The sequence below is a fragment of the Ceratotherium simum genome, chromosome 15, assembly GCF_057802395.1.
Source record: "Ceratotherium simum simum isolate JZ-2026a chromosome 15, ASM5780239v1, whole genome shotgun sequence".
In the NCBI taxonomy this organism is placed as follows: domain Eukaryota; kingdom Metazoa; phylum Chordata; class Mammalia; order Perissodactyla; family Rhinocerotidae; genus Ceratotherium; species Ceratotherium simum.
Window position 1 is genome coordinate 28443226 of NC_141914.1, and position 12686 is coordinate 28455911.

The 12686-nt window shown below is 35.7% G+C and overlaps 1 protein-coding gene across 15 annotated transcripts in view; it reads right to left on the reverse strand.

Annotated features, from left to right (window-relative positions):
* DLG1 (discs large MAGUK scaffold protein 1) overlaps nucleotides 1–12686 on the reverse strand; it is a 283086-nt gene that overhangs the window by 52604 nt on the left and 217796 nt on the right. For all 15 annotated transcript variants that reach the window (XM_087439816.1, XM_087439818.1, XM_087439817.1 and 12 more), the window contains one exon: nucleotides 9146–9248. In XM_087439816.1, coding sequence (XP_087295942.1) covers nucleotides 9146–9248 — 103 coding nt within the window. The remainder of the gene's footprint in view (nucleotides 1–9145; nucleotides 9249–12686) is intronic.

Sequence of the window (12686 nt, forward strand, 5' to 3'; positions counted from 1 at the left end):
ATATTTATGGTCTTTACTTACTGTTAACAATTCCTCATAATCATCTGTATGTCTGTCCAGAACATACTTCAACACTGTCCTCAAAGTTACTTTTCTTTTAAACCTCCCATTTCATTTACCTAGCTACAATTCCTACCTTTTCCTTTTGTTTCAATCAACTCATACTTTTAGCTCTATCAATTTCCACCTTATAGCCATCTTGTGTACGTTTTCTTATATTTTATTTCAGGGAATGAGTTGCATTTCTCTTTTTAGATAAGTCATTTGCATCCTTCTCCTAGAAATCGTATCACAACTTATTTCAGGAAAGCTACCGTTGGGAGAGAGCTAAAATGTTACATAGGAGATTTTCTCCATTCAGCATTCAGAAATTTCTGAACCAAACTATATTTCTTGTCTTTAAATATATTAGGGAATCTCTGAACTGCTGGCCATAAGTTAAATAATATGTATACACTTGTAAGAGGAGAGAGAATGTTTAATAGCTGATTTCCTATATTTTATTCGCCTTTTCAACTTCTAATCTTGTTTTCACTGCCTACACTAGAAGTGAAAAAATGAAAGAAAGTAGGGCAGGAAAGTGAGGAGAAATTGTACCCCTCCCAATCTCTTTTAAACTTGCAATCCCAACTATGAAAAATAAAACTCATTTATACTCTATAATGAAATATATTAATCACTATAAGAGAGAAATGCTTGCAAAGAAATGCCACTAGTCCAGTACAACCTCTCTTTTCAGTCTCCACCTCTCCTCTCAACACCGGCTCAATATAAGGTTGACATAAGGGAAGCCATATCATAGAAAAGAAACCATATTGTAACTTAGAATGACCTCTGACTAACTCTGGATTTTATGGCCCCTCCCAGCTGCTATAAGTTGATAACTTTGTTCTTTTGAGTTCCTTAGGAATGTGATGACCCTCTGGGAGAGAGTCTATGCTGATAGCCATCATCAATGACAACTGAAAGATTAGGGTATAGGGTGTTGCTCCAGTCTCTGAGCATATTAAGTAAAACAAAAGACTGCCAGGAACTAAGACCAGATGGATGCCCCAACCCTCAGACCAGATGCCTCCACCCAGTAATCAGATGGATACCCCCACCCTGGGATCAGATGTCTCCTTCACTCAGAGACCAGCCCTCTATATAACTGGCCTGTAGTCTTTGTTCTGTAAGATGGTTCTTTGAGACATTAGTTGGCCATCTTCCCCGTTCCTAGCCAGCAGTAATAATCTGTCCTTTCTTTTCCACAACCTTGCCTCTTGACGATTGGCTTCTGTCTTGCAGCAAGCAGATCATGCCCTTTGTGTGGTAACACTCTCTTCAGTCGTTACCAGAAGTAATAATGGAAATCAAATGAGGAGACTGTGGTTAAAACTCCACCTCTGCAACTCAGATTTAAATTACAGCTTTGAAACTCAGAAGAGTTAAGCAGCTCTGGCCAAACCTCTCAGCTTTTCTAGACTTCAGTTGAGTCACTTGAAAATTAGGGATAATAATACCAATCTCAAAAGATGTTTTTTCCTTGTGAAAATGAAATAAAATACTTCACAAAGTTAAGACATAAACAATGGGAAAGAGAAGATATGTTTATTTTTTTCCCTTTTATGTCTTTTTCCTTTATAATATCATTGCAATATAATTAATATTTTCTGAACCCAAAATAGAGATTTAAGGTCTCAAAGTTGGTATAGTATACTTGAGGAACAATGAGATAAAATATTTGAGGTTAGGGCTTTTTATGAGGGAGGTAGCTTTAGTGTGCACTTGAGAGAGTGAGTTCAGGGTGTGGGGACCCACTTGGAACCCCAGAGTTGCCATAAAGATTATTTTAAGCTGAAGACATTTGAGATTCAACAAATGCAGGGGGAAAAAAGCCTTCTCAGGGCTTCCCTTATCTGAGTAAAAGCAGCAACTTCTGGGAAACGAGGCTATCATAAATACCCTCTCCTGGGGAGTTTTAGAGCCCTGAAGAAGATGGAAAGACCACTTATATCTGTATAGACAAACATTATTGAAACCAGCAAACAGTTAGCCATTGATGATTGAGCAGCTAGTAACTACTGGAATTGGCCACCTCAAAATATATCTCTGCCTGAACAACATTTTGGCCCCCACCCCCACTAACTAACCAAAGGAGTCCGGCATGGGAGGCGTGCCCCCAGAACAGGCCATTACCACAAACATCTCTGGGCATCTGGGTGTGTCCATGCTAAGCCCATTCTTAGTTGTGGTTACCCTTTATAACAGACATTTACATTTGTAAAGAAAATCTCCATTTTTAAAGGTTATCTTCTTCCCTGTACCACGAAGAAAGAGGGGAGATGGCCTTACCTAGAAACTTATCAGAACAGAAGGTGAGGACTTAAATCTGCATGATAAACTTACCCATTGTTAACTGTACTGTTTAGGCAATATGCTGACTCCTACTAGATTCCCATAGGTAACATCCCCCTGGAGTCAGAGTCACCATGGTAATGGATGTTTGAGCTATTTTTTCAGGAACTGAACCCCTTGTCCACTTCAGGCCGGATTGAGACCACCAACCCATCAACTGGGCCCGTGCAGACACGTGTCGGATAAGCGACCTTCTGACGGCAAGAGGTTGGAACTCCACCCTTCGGGCATGCTAATGCCGCCATTCTGTGAAGATGCATCCTACGAAGAGGCATGAAGCCTGACTACGCTTGCCCAGATCATCAATTACCTCATCTCTCCTCGCCTCCAATCATTTCAAACCACCTTGCCCCCTACCCCATAAATATCCCTGAGTCCCTATTTTCTGGGAAGTGGATTTGAGATTCATTCTCCCGTTTTCACACTTGGCTGCTTGTGATTAATAAACCCTCTCTCTCTGCAATCTTGTCGTCTCGGTGATTGGCTTTCTGGGCAGCGGGCAAAAACGGACCTGGTGCAGTAACATTATCACAAACTTTCTCCTAAAAACCCATTCGTCTCTCCTAAAGAAAACTTTTTGTTTTTCCCATGGAAGGCTTTTCTCTCTACTCCCTTTTCCATACTAACTTAGGTATATAAGCCTTTAACTTTAACCATTTAATGAGCCAGCTACTTCTTTTGTTGGATCCTTGTATGCATACAAAATAAACCTTTTCCTCCTGTTAATCTGTCTTTTGTCAGTTTAATTCACAGGCCCCCAACCACTGAAACTAAAAGGGTAAAGGAAAAGTTTTTCCTCCTTTACAAGGGGCTAGAAGAAATCTTAACCACTTAACAGCTGTGTAACTGGCAAGTTACTTAATCTTTTTGTGCCTTACTTTACTCAACTCTAACGTAAAATGGGGATATACAGTGTCTACCTTATAGGGTTTTATGGGAATTAAAAGAGTTAATAAATGGAATATGGTTAGCACCATGCCTGGTACACAATTTTTTCTATTATATTCTATCTCCCAACCCATAGGAGATTCTTGAATTACAGACCAGGAACTATTTGTCAAAATTTTGTAACCTCTGGATATGGAGTAAAAAACTATCATAGTAAATCCAATGCCCATGTTTGATTTCTGATTATGATTCCCCAAAATGATTAGTAGTAAAGCTCTAAAAAATGAACTATTGCTTGTCTTTGGAGTTAGCAAAGCTGAGGGATGTTATGATATAAAGTCCCTTTATGGAAGACTAATAGGCAAGCTATAGATGCTAAAAGATAAAAACTTACTCCTACCAAAGCTTACCTCTTTGCTCTTTGTCTGTTTGTATGTATGTATGTATATATGTATGTCAGATTATCAATGAAGCAGAGAATCCCAAGGGATTTGTCATTAGTAAAGTAAAGATACTAACTGCAAGGAGATGACTGATTATCAGACTGTCAGGCGACTCCTTTTGTACTTCTTAAAATGGCCAGCTCACTGAGAAAGAAAATCTGAGTTTTATCTTCAACTTATATCCTCGGCCCTCACAGCAGTTACACACTGATGATGTGTAATACGTTTTTTTAAAAAGTGCTATACAACAAAAATACATTGTTAAAAATACATAATTAAAACAAAACATAAAGCTACAGTGTTACTGCCTAGTAAACAAACATAAGGTAAATAGCAATACAGCAAGGAGGACAGGCGAGTTTTCAAAGTACAGTCGGCACTCCGTATCTGTGGGTTCTGCAACAGCGGATTCAACGAACCATGGATCAAAAGGACTATGATGGTCGTGTCTATACTGAACATGTACAGACTTTCCTTGTCATTATTCCCTAAACAATATAGTATAACAACTCATTACACAGCATTTACATTGTATTAGATATTACAAGTAATCTAGAGATGATTTGAAGTCTGTGGGAGGATGTGCATAGGTTATATGCAAATATCACGTCATTTTATATACGAAACTTGAGTATGTATACTTCGATTTTGGTATCCATGAGGGGTCCTGGAACCAATCCTCCACAATACTGAGGGACGAACTGTACCTAAAACATGCCTTTAAATTTTAACTCTTCTATCTTTGGTCTTCTGTTATTCTTTACCTAGGATGACATTTCTTCTCTCTGTCCATCTAAATCCTATCCATTCTTTAGGTTGCCGTTAAGCCCTAATCCTACTCTATGGCATCATTTTCTCATGCCAGGCAATATGACTTACCTCGTTTTGAATTCCCAAGGTAATGTCTGTCTTCTGTGCTCTATTGGTACTTACTTTGTGTTTATTAGGCAATGGTACTATAGCTGTGATAAAAGAATACAGTACACATCAACACTGCCAGACTAAGCACTCGTTAAAATATTCCCAGGGGAAGTATCTAGCTATTGAACGCAATAAACCTGGGACTCAATCCTAGCTATTACGAGCTTTGTTATCTGAGTCTACTTCATCATCTGTATGTACGGATAGAGCTACGTATTTTACAAGGCTCTAGAGCAAAGCTTAAATAAATCATAAACAAATAGGCACCTAAATAAACATACACCTACAAATGTGTTAGTGTTATAAACGAAAAATATCACAGGGCTATGAGAAATGGATCATGAGAAGGAGCCAGCTATATAAAGGATAGGGGGAAAGAATAGTCTCAGAAAGAACAGAGTAAGCAGAGAATTAAGAAAGTATCTTGTGCAATCAAGGGTGTGAAAGGTGGCCTGTATGGTTAGAGCTTAAGCAGCAAAGGATGGAGTAGACGGCATGCCGTGAAGCCACATGTGTCGTGCTGTGCTCAATCACACAGGGCCCTTGCACCTATTAAAGGGTATGAATTTTATTCAGAGTATATGTTTTAAATGGGAAATGATACAATCCAATCTTTGTATTTACAAAGATTATTTTGGCTGATGAACTGAGAATGTTGTTGTTAGTGCTGCTGAGTTGATTCTGACCCCTAGCGACCCTGTGTACAGCAGAGCGGAACCCTGCCTGGTCTTTTTGTGCCATCCTCTCACCTTCCAGTGCTATATCAGACAGTGCTTGGCTGCTATTCATAGGGTTTTCATGGCTAGGTTTTCAAAAGTGGGTGACCAGGTCCTTCTTCCTGGTATGTCTTAGTCTGGAAGCTCTGCTGAAACCTGTCCACCATGGGTGACACTGCTGGTATTTGAAATACCGGCAGCACAGGTTCCAGCATCACAGCAACATGCAGAAGCCACAGTGTGACAACTGACATCTGGGTGGTGTGGTTCCCTGACCAGAAACGAACCCAGGCCATAGTGGTGAGAGTGCCAAATCTTAACCACTAACCACCAGGGCTAGCTGAACAGAGAATGGATTGGAGAAAATCAAGAAAGAAGTAAGGAGACTTGTTAGAGGCTATTAAAATAGGTCAGGTAAGAGATGACGGTGGCTTTCATTAGGGTAGTGGCTGTGATACAGAGGTTGACAAAGGGGAGAGAGGTCAAGGATGACTCCTAGGCTTCCAGCTTAGGCATCAACAGAGAAGCCATTTACTGCAATAGTAAAAGAATTGTTTCAGACATGCTCAATTTCAAACACTAGGGAGAAATCAAATAGGACACATAAGTCTGGTGTTCAGGAGATGTTCAGAAAGAAAATACATATACAAGAGTAATCAATACAAGGGTCTAATCTTGAAACATAGAAGATGCCTACTAAATAGTAGCTATTCAAATAATGATAAGCAGAATGCAAATTCTGGTTACAAAAATGGCTCCATCAAGACTCGAATAGTTTAAAGTTTTCAATACAGCTAAAGAAAAAGTATCAATCAGAAAGGTTCATATAGAAGAAAAGAATTGAAATCACAAGAAAAGAACAAAACAAAGAAAGAAAAACAGTAAAAACACATAAAAAGATAATCTGAAAGGGAGATTCCTGGGCCCATTCAATAACTATCCTAGGAAAAGGGTGCCAACCATCAGTGGCAAGTACATCCAGTGCATACAGGGGTACACTAGGCTTAGTTAAGAGCCACTAAATATAAAAATGGTAAAATTAACTATCCTTGTTCTGATCTGTGCTCATCAAGAATTAGAGCAGTTCTTCCTTCTATCAATCAATTTTTACCCTCTTATTGATAACTTAATATTTTTACCTGGGTCCCAGAAGATTCTTTCTTGATAAACATTAACTAGAATGTCTGAATTTTGACCATTCTGAGTCAATTTTCTATCATGCTGTGTCCTTTCAATATAAAGATCACTTCTCTTTAATTCAGGGAAGTTTTCTTGCATGTATTATAATTTCAAATATTTATTCTCTTCTTTTAAAAAAATTTTTTTCAGAAGGTCTAATTATTTATATTTTGCATATATGTAATTACCTGTCTTCCACTGATAATATTTTCTCTCTAATCTTTTAAAATTCTCTTTATTTCTGTTTCATTTTGTTACTCTTCCTATCATATCCTCTATGTCCCCTATTGATTTTTCTGCAGTGTCTCTTTGCCTTTGTGTTCCAATTTAAGAAACTGGTTTGCTTTCTTCTTCTTTCTTGGGTTCTGCTAGCTCAAAATTAATCTTTTCTGGTTGTTAAGCCATCTCTTCCTACAGTTCTTACATTTCTACTTTGTGGTCTTCTTTCAAAGACGTGAATGCATAAATTGTTGAAAATATTAAGATCAAATTTTCATCGGATTTGTGTCAATGTATTTTTTCTGTGTGTATACGTGTGTGTGTAACTAACTTTTATCTGTTGCCAAGCTCCGCTGTTTGTTTCCACCTCTTCTTATTAATATCTTTGTATGAATGCTAGGCCAGTTACTTTTAAATTACTTATTACTAAATGAGCTGGATTTTGCTGGACTAGCTATTTGGCTAGATCAGAAAGTTTAGGGGTGCAGGCAGATGGAAGCACAGGTTATCTTTACAGCCTTTAAAACCTAAAGACATTATCTGATGTTATCAAGACAGACTGCTTCACCCAAATGAGTCCTCTACTTATCGAAACCAAACCACATCAATGATGACTTCTGTTCTAGCCTACTCACTCCAAGTCTCATGAGGCTTGCCATAAACAAGGGATAATGTTTTTATACCTCAAAAACAAGTCCCTCATCTTTAGGAAGTACACTTTTCTGTGATATTCTAAGCTCTGCCACCACTGAGCATTCTCAACATTCCATGTTTTTACTCTTCCCCTCTTTCCAAGTGGCTTCTGTCAGATCTCAAGCTTCTTAAGGAGCCTTTGCCCATATTTTGTTGTCCAGGTATTATATCTGCCTCCTTAGTTTTGCTTAATGTGAGGTGGAGTTGTATGGGTAGAAGTATACATGTATGTTTTATTTTCCTTGTTGCTTTTGTGTTTTCCAGGAGGTCAGAGCAGACATTGACTTACCCTTAATTATACCTAAATAGTCTATATTCCTTATAAACATATAAATGAGAGGCTTTCTATAATATTAAGCAACCAGTGAATAACTTGGCTTCAATACAGTATACCTATAGAGCAAGAATGTGTTGGCCAGAAGATAAAACTATATGTGGTCCCACTGGCAGTTTTGTTTCTCACAGAAATTAATAAATTAGAATTCTGACTTCATACATCAGTCCCTATTTGTTTGGTTAATGTGAATTTATTTTGAATTTACCCCTTATGTAAATGAATTTACCCATGTTCAGTTACTGAACCTAAAATGCTGAGGTATACAAGACTGTACATATTATGAAATAGCAAGCAATGCCCAACAAGCTACTTTGATCAGCTAAAAAACCTATTAGGTTTGTCACAAAAATAAATTCCACTCAATATAAACTAACACACAGAGAGAACAGTGTGGTGCTTACCAGGGGGAAGGGAGTTGGGGGGCGGGCACAAGGGGTGAAGGGGTGCTTTTATATGGTGACTGACAAATAATGTACAGCTGGAATCTCACAATGTTATAAACTATTATGACATCAATAAAAAAATAAAGCAGAAATAAAAAACAAAATAAATAAATAAATTCCACTCCAAGAAGATAATAATAAATATAACAGTTGCTAACTTATAGAATGTTTCACTTGGCTCCTTTTGTCCCATCATTCTTTCCTTCTCTACCTTGTTGTTTATGAACATTAACCAGTATGCTATGTATTCTTTTGGGTTGCTTTTTAAATTCCACTGAGGTTTTATCAGAGAAGTGGTTATGTTGATGTACACTAGAGTCTTATATATGTTTAATATGGCATGACTTCAAACTTTCCATTACCACTTTCTTCCCCTAGGAACTCAGGAAGGTCATGTCCATGATACTTCACTATCTAGAAACACATTGCATCCCAAACTTGTATTCTTTCTCTTTATTTTAAATAGCAATAAAGGCTATTAGAAACATATCTTAAGGCTTGATATCAATAAATATAATCTAACTCAAATGTTAGAAAAAAATTGGGAAGACCTAATTTTCTTTGGCAATATTACTACTTTTGCTTATGGTTTTTATTATTCTTTTGGATCACTGAGCTAGTAAAAGGTATGTGTTTGGTTAGAGAACAGACTTTAAAAAATAAACACTTGAAAATTAATCCAACTAATGGTGAAATACTCAAAAGAGTTGGCAGATACCAGGTTTTACATCCTATTAAAAACCCTTTGACATGGATAGTGGATTAGGTTCAGACTAAACCAATACTAGATTAATAAATCAGACCAAAACAAAAAGAAGGTGTTAAGCTTGGCAAGTTAAAACATTATTAACAATGATAATTCTAAAAACTGAAATAAACAATAAACATAGACAGCAAGAATTTTATTACCTTCAGGTCGATACTGTGCAACAATTGTGACAGCTTGGCCAGCATTTTTCAAAGCAGCTGCTGCCTGCTCATGGCTGGCAGTTCTGAGGTCAACACTGTTTACCTGTAAATCAAACCAAATCTTAAATTTGAAAGAAAATTATCACACTGGTTAGAAATCACAACAGATTATTCCTTGAGTAGGCATAGGTAAAAAAAAAAAAAATTATTTGCAATTACTTTATCACTAAAATATTTTCTTGTTCTGATGTACTAAAAATATATCTGATATAACACGAAATATTACTATCAATCAAAGCAATTTTACTCACTAAAAATACTTTGCTTAATGTCAAATGAGTAGAACCAAAACATTTTCCTCCAGGTTTTCCAGAAGGCTGTCTATCAATCTCTCAAGAAACATACCTTAATTTGACAACCTGAAAAATCAACAACTGTCATCATTTTGTACATTTCATTTCACTAGTACCTCAAGCAATGGAAGGGAAATTCATTTTGTTTGTAGCATCCTTTCAACTCTTGCCACATTTTCACTCCTATTACTCATCTCAGTTCCAATTCTCTTCCTTCCTTTCCCAAACTAAAGCTTGCATTCTTTTGGAGTAACAGGAAAGCAATTATTTAAAAGTATTAAAATAGCTCAGATTTCAAGGACTGACATTTAAACAGAGTAAATGTTATTAAATGAGCAAGGAGACATTTTTTGAATACAGGGCTCTTTGGGTGAAATAATTATTGAGGTGATCAATCCCACTCGAGAAGAATAAGCAACTTAATTCTTATTTCTGAAAGGCTGCCAATACCTAGTATATACTGCAAGGCACACCATCTTAAGAGATTGTACCTTTTTCACCGAAAGAAAAAGTTAGCAAGACATTCATGGGAGTATTACACTTGAATGTAATAAATTTTAAATATTTAAATTGTTTTTTCCCCCTAAGAAACAGCAATGGATAGAATACAGCAACGTCCAGACCTTCATAGAATATTTTTGGAAAGGAATAAGAATCATCATACAATTTTTATATGAAAGCTGGTTTTGTCAACATCTAATCTAAAACCTGTTAAAGATCACATACCAATTTTGGAAAATTTGACTACGAGCCCAGAAATTCTTGGGATCATTAAATTTACATAAAAGAACATTTTAACCATGTAAAGACTTGATATTTTATATAATCTATAAAGGATATCATTATGCAACAAGCTAAAACACACACACTTCTCGAATGAAAACCAAGATCCAAAAACCTCAATTTAAACAAATGTAACGTAACATGGTTTTATTAGAGAATATCTCTAGCTGAAGGCTATAAAAAACTCAACACAACGTATAAATAGTTCTACTTTGAGCATAAAGAAAATCCTCTTAATTCCCAGAGAACAAACAAGGGAAGAAATATAAAGGAAGATAAACTTTCACAGATTATTATAGAGAAGATTGTAATTTTTAATGAATTATTCTTGAGCATCAAATCCTTCTGCTACAGAAAAGATCTGAAGACAACCTATATAGGTTCAAAAGACAACAATCTGTTAGCAAGATTACATATTAAAAACTTTCTAAATATCTTTGAACATTTTAATGGAAGATACATTATCAAGGATATTTTAGAAGAAATCCTTGTAATAGTTTATGTCTTTCTAGGAATTTATCAATAATACTATATACAACTACATGATATACCACAATAATCTATATAACACATATATTGTAAAATGTCCTTTGCCTTTAGTAATAAGTTTTGTTTTAAAGTCTACTTTGTCTGATATTAGTATAGCCATTCTGGGTGTTTCTCGGTTACTGCTCGCATAGTATATTTTTTCCAACCTTTTACTTTCAATCTTTGTTCAAAGTAAACCATTGTGTCTTTGAATCTCAAGTGTGTCTGTTGTAGACAACATATAGTTGGATTGTATTTTCTAATCTACTCTGTCAATATCTGTCTTTTAATTAGAGCACTTAATCTATTTACATTTAATGTAATTATTAAAAAAGTAAGATGTATGTCATCTTTTTTGTTATTCTTTTCTTTACACCTTATGTCTTTTTTGTTCCTCTATTATTCCACTACTACCTTTTTTTGTTAAATGTTTTCTAGTATATCATTTTAATTCCCTTGTCATTTCTTTTATTAGATATATTTTATTTTCTTCGTGGTTTCTCTGGATTAAAATTAATATTTTACAATGATCTACTTTGGATTAATACCAAATTAGTTTCAATAGTACATAAAAACTCTGCTCCTATATAACTCTGTGCCCTCTACCCTCCCCTTGTGATACTAGTGATACTACTGTGATATAAATTAAATCTTTATCAATACAGATTTAAAGTTATTACTTTGTTCAGTTGTCTTTTAAATCATATAGGAGAAAAAAAGATTTATAAACAAAAAATACACTTAGGCTGTTTATAGTCACCTATGTAGTTACCTTTATTGGTGCTCTTTATTTATTCATATGGGTTTGGGTTACTTTCTAGTGTCCCTTCATTTTACTCTGAAGGTTTCCCTTCAGTATTTCTTGTAAAGGGCAGATTTACTAGACATGAACTTCCTAAGCTTTTGTTTATCTGGGAATGTCTTGATTTGTCCTTCATTTCTGAAGGATAGTTTGGTTGGATATAGAATCCTTGGTCAATAGCTTTTTTCCTCAGAACTTTTAATGTGTCATCCCCCCATGGTTTTTGATGAGAAATCAGCTGTTAATCTTATTGAAGATCTCCTGTATGTAATGAATCATTTCCTTCTTTCTGCTTTCAAGATTCTCTGTTTTTTGACAGTTTGATTATGATGTATCTATGGTGTGCATCTCTTCAAGTTTATTCTACTTAGAGTTCACCAAGCTTTTCAGATGTGTACAATAATGTTTTTCATCAAATTTGGGAAGTTTTCAGCCATTATTTATTTAGATCTTCTTTCTGCCCCTCTCTCTCTTCTGTCATTGTGAGACTTCATTATGCATATGTTGGTATACTTGATGGTATCCCACAGGTCTTCGAGGCTTGATTAATTTTTCTTCATGCTGATTTTTTCTTCTGCCAACTCAAATCTACTGTTAAGCTTGTCTGAAGGACTTTTTTCATTTCAGTTATTGTACTTTTCAACTCCATAACTACTATTTGGTTCTTTTTTATAACAGAAATCTGTTTACTGATATTCTACTTGGTGAGATATTGTTCCTATACTTTCCTTTCATTCTCTAGACATGGTTTCCTTTAGTTCTTTGAATATATTTGAAATATCTGATTTAAAGTCTTTGTCTACTAAGTCCAATGTTGGGTTTCCTAGGGACAGTTTCTTTTGATTGCTTTTTTTCCTGTATACAGGCCATATTTTCTTGTTTTTCTGCATGTCTCATAGTTTTTTGTTGAAAACTGGACATTTGAAATAATACAATGTAGCAACTCTGGAAATCAGATCTGCCCTCCTACCCAGGGCTTGTTATTGTTGCTTTTGGTTACAGTTGCTGTTTGGTGACTTTTCTGAATTCTATAAAGTTTGTATTCCTTGTTGTGTGTACCACTGACGTCTCTCTT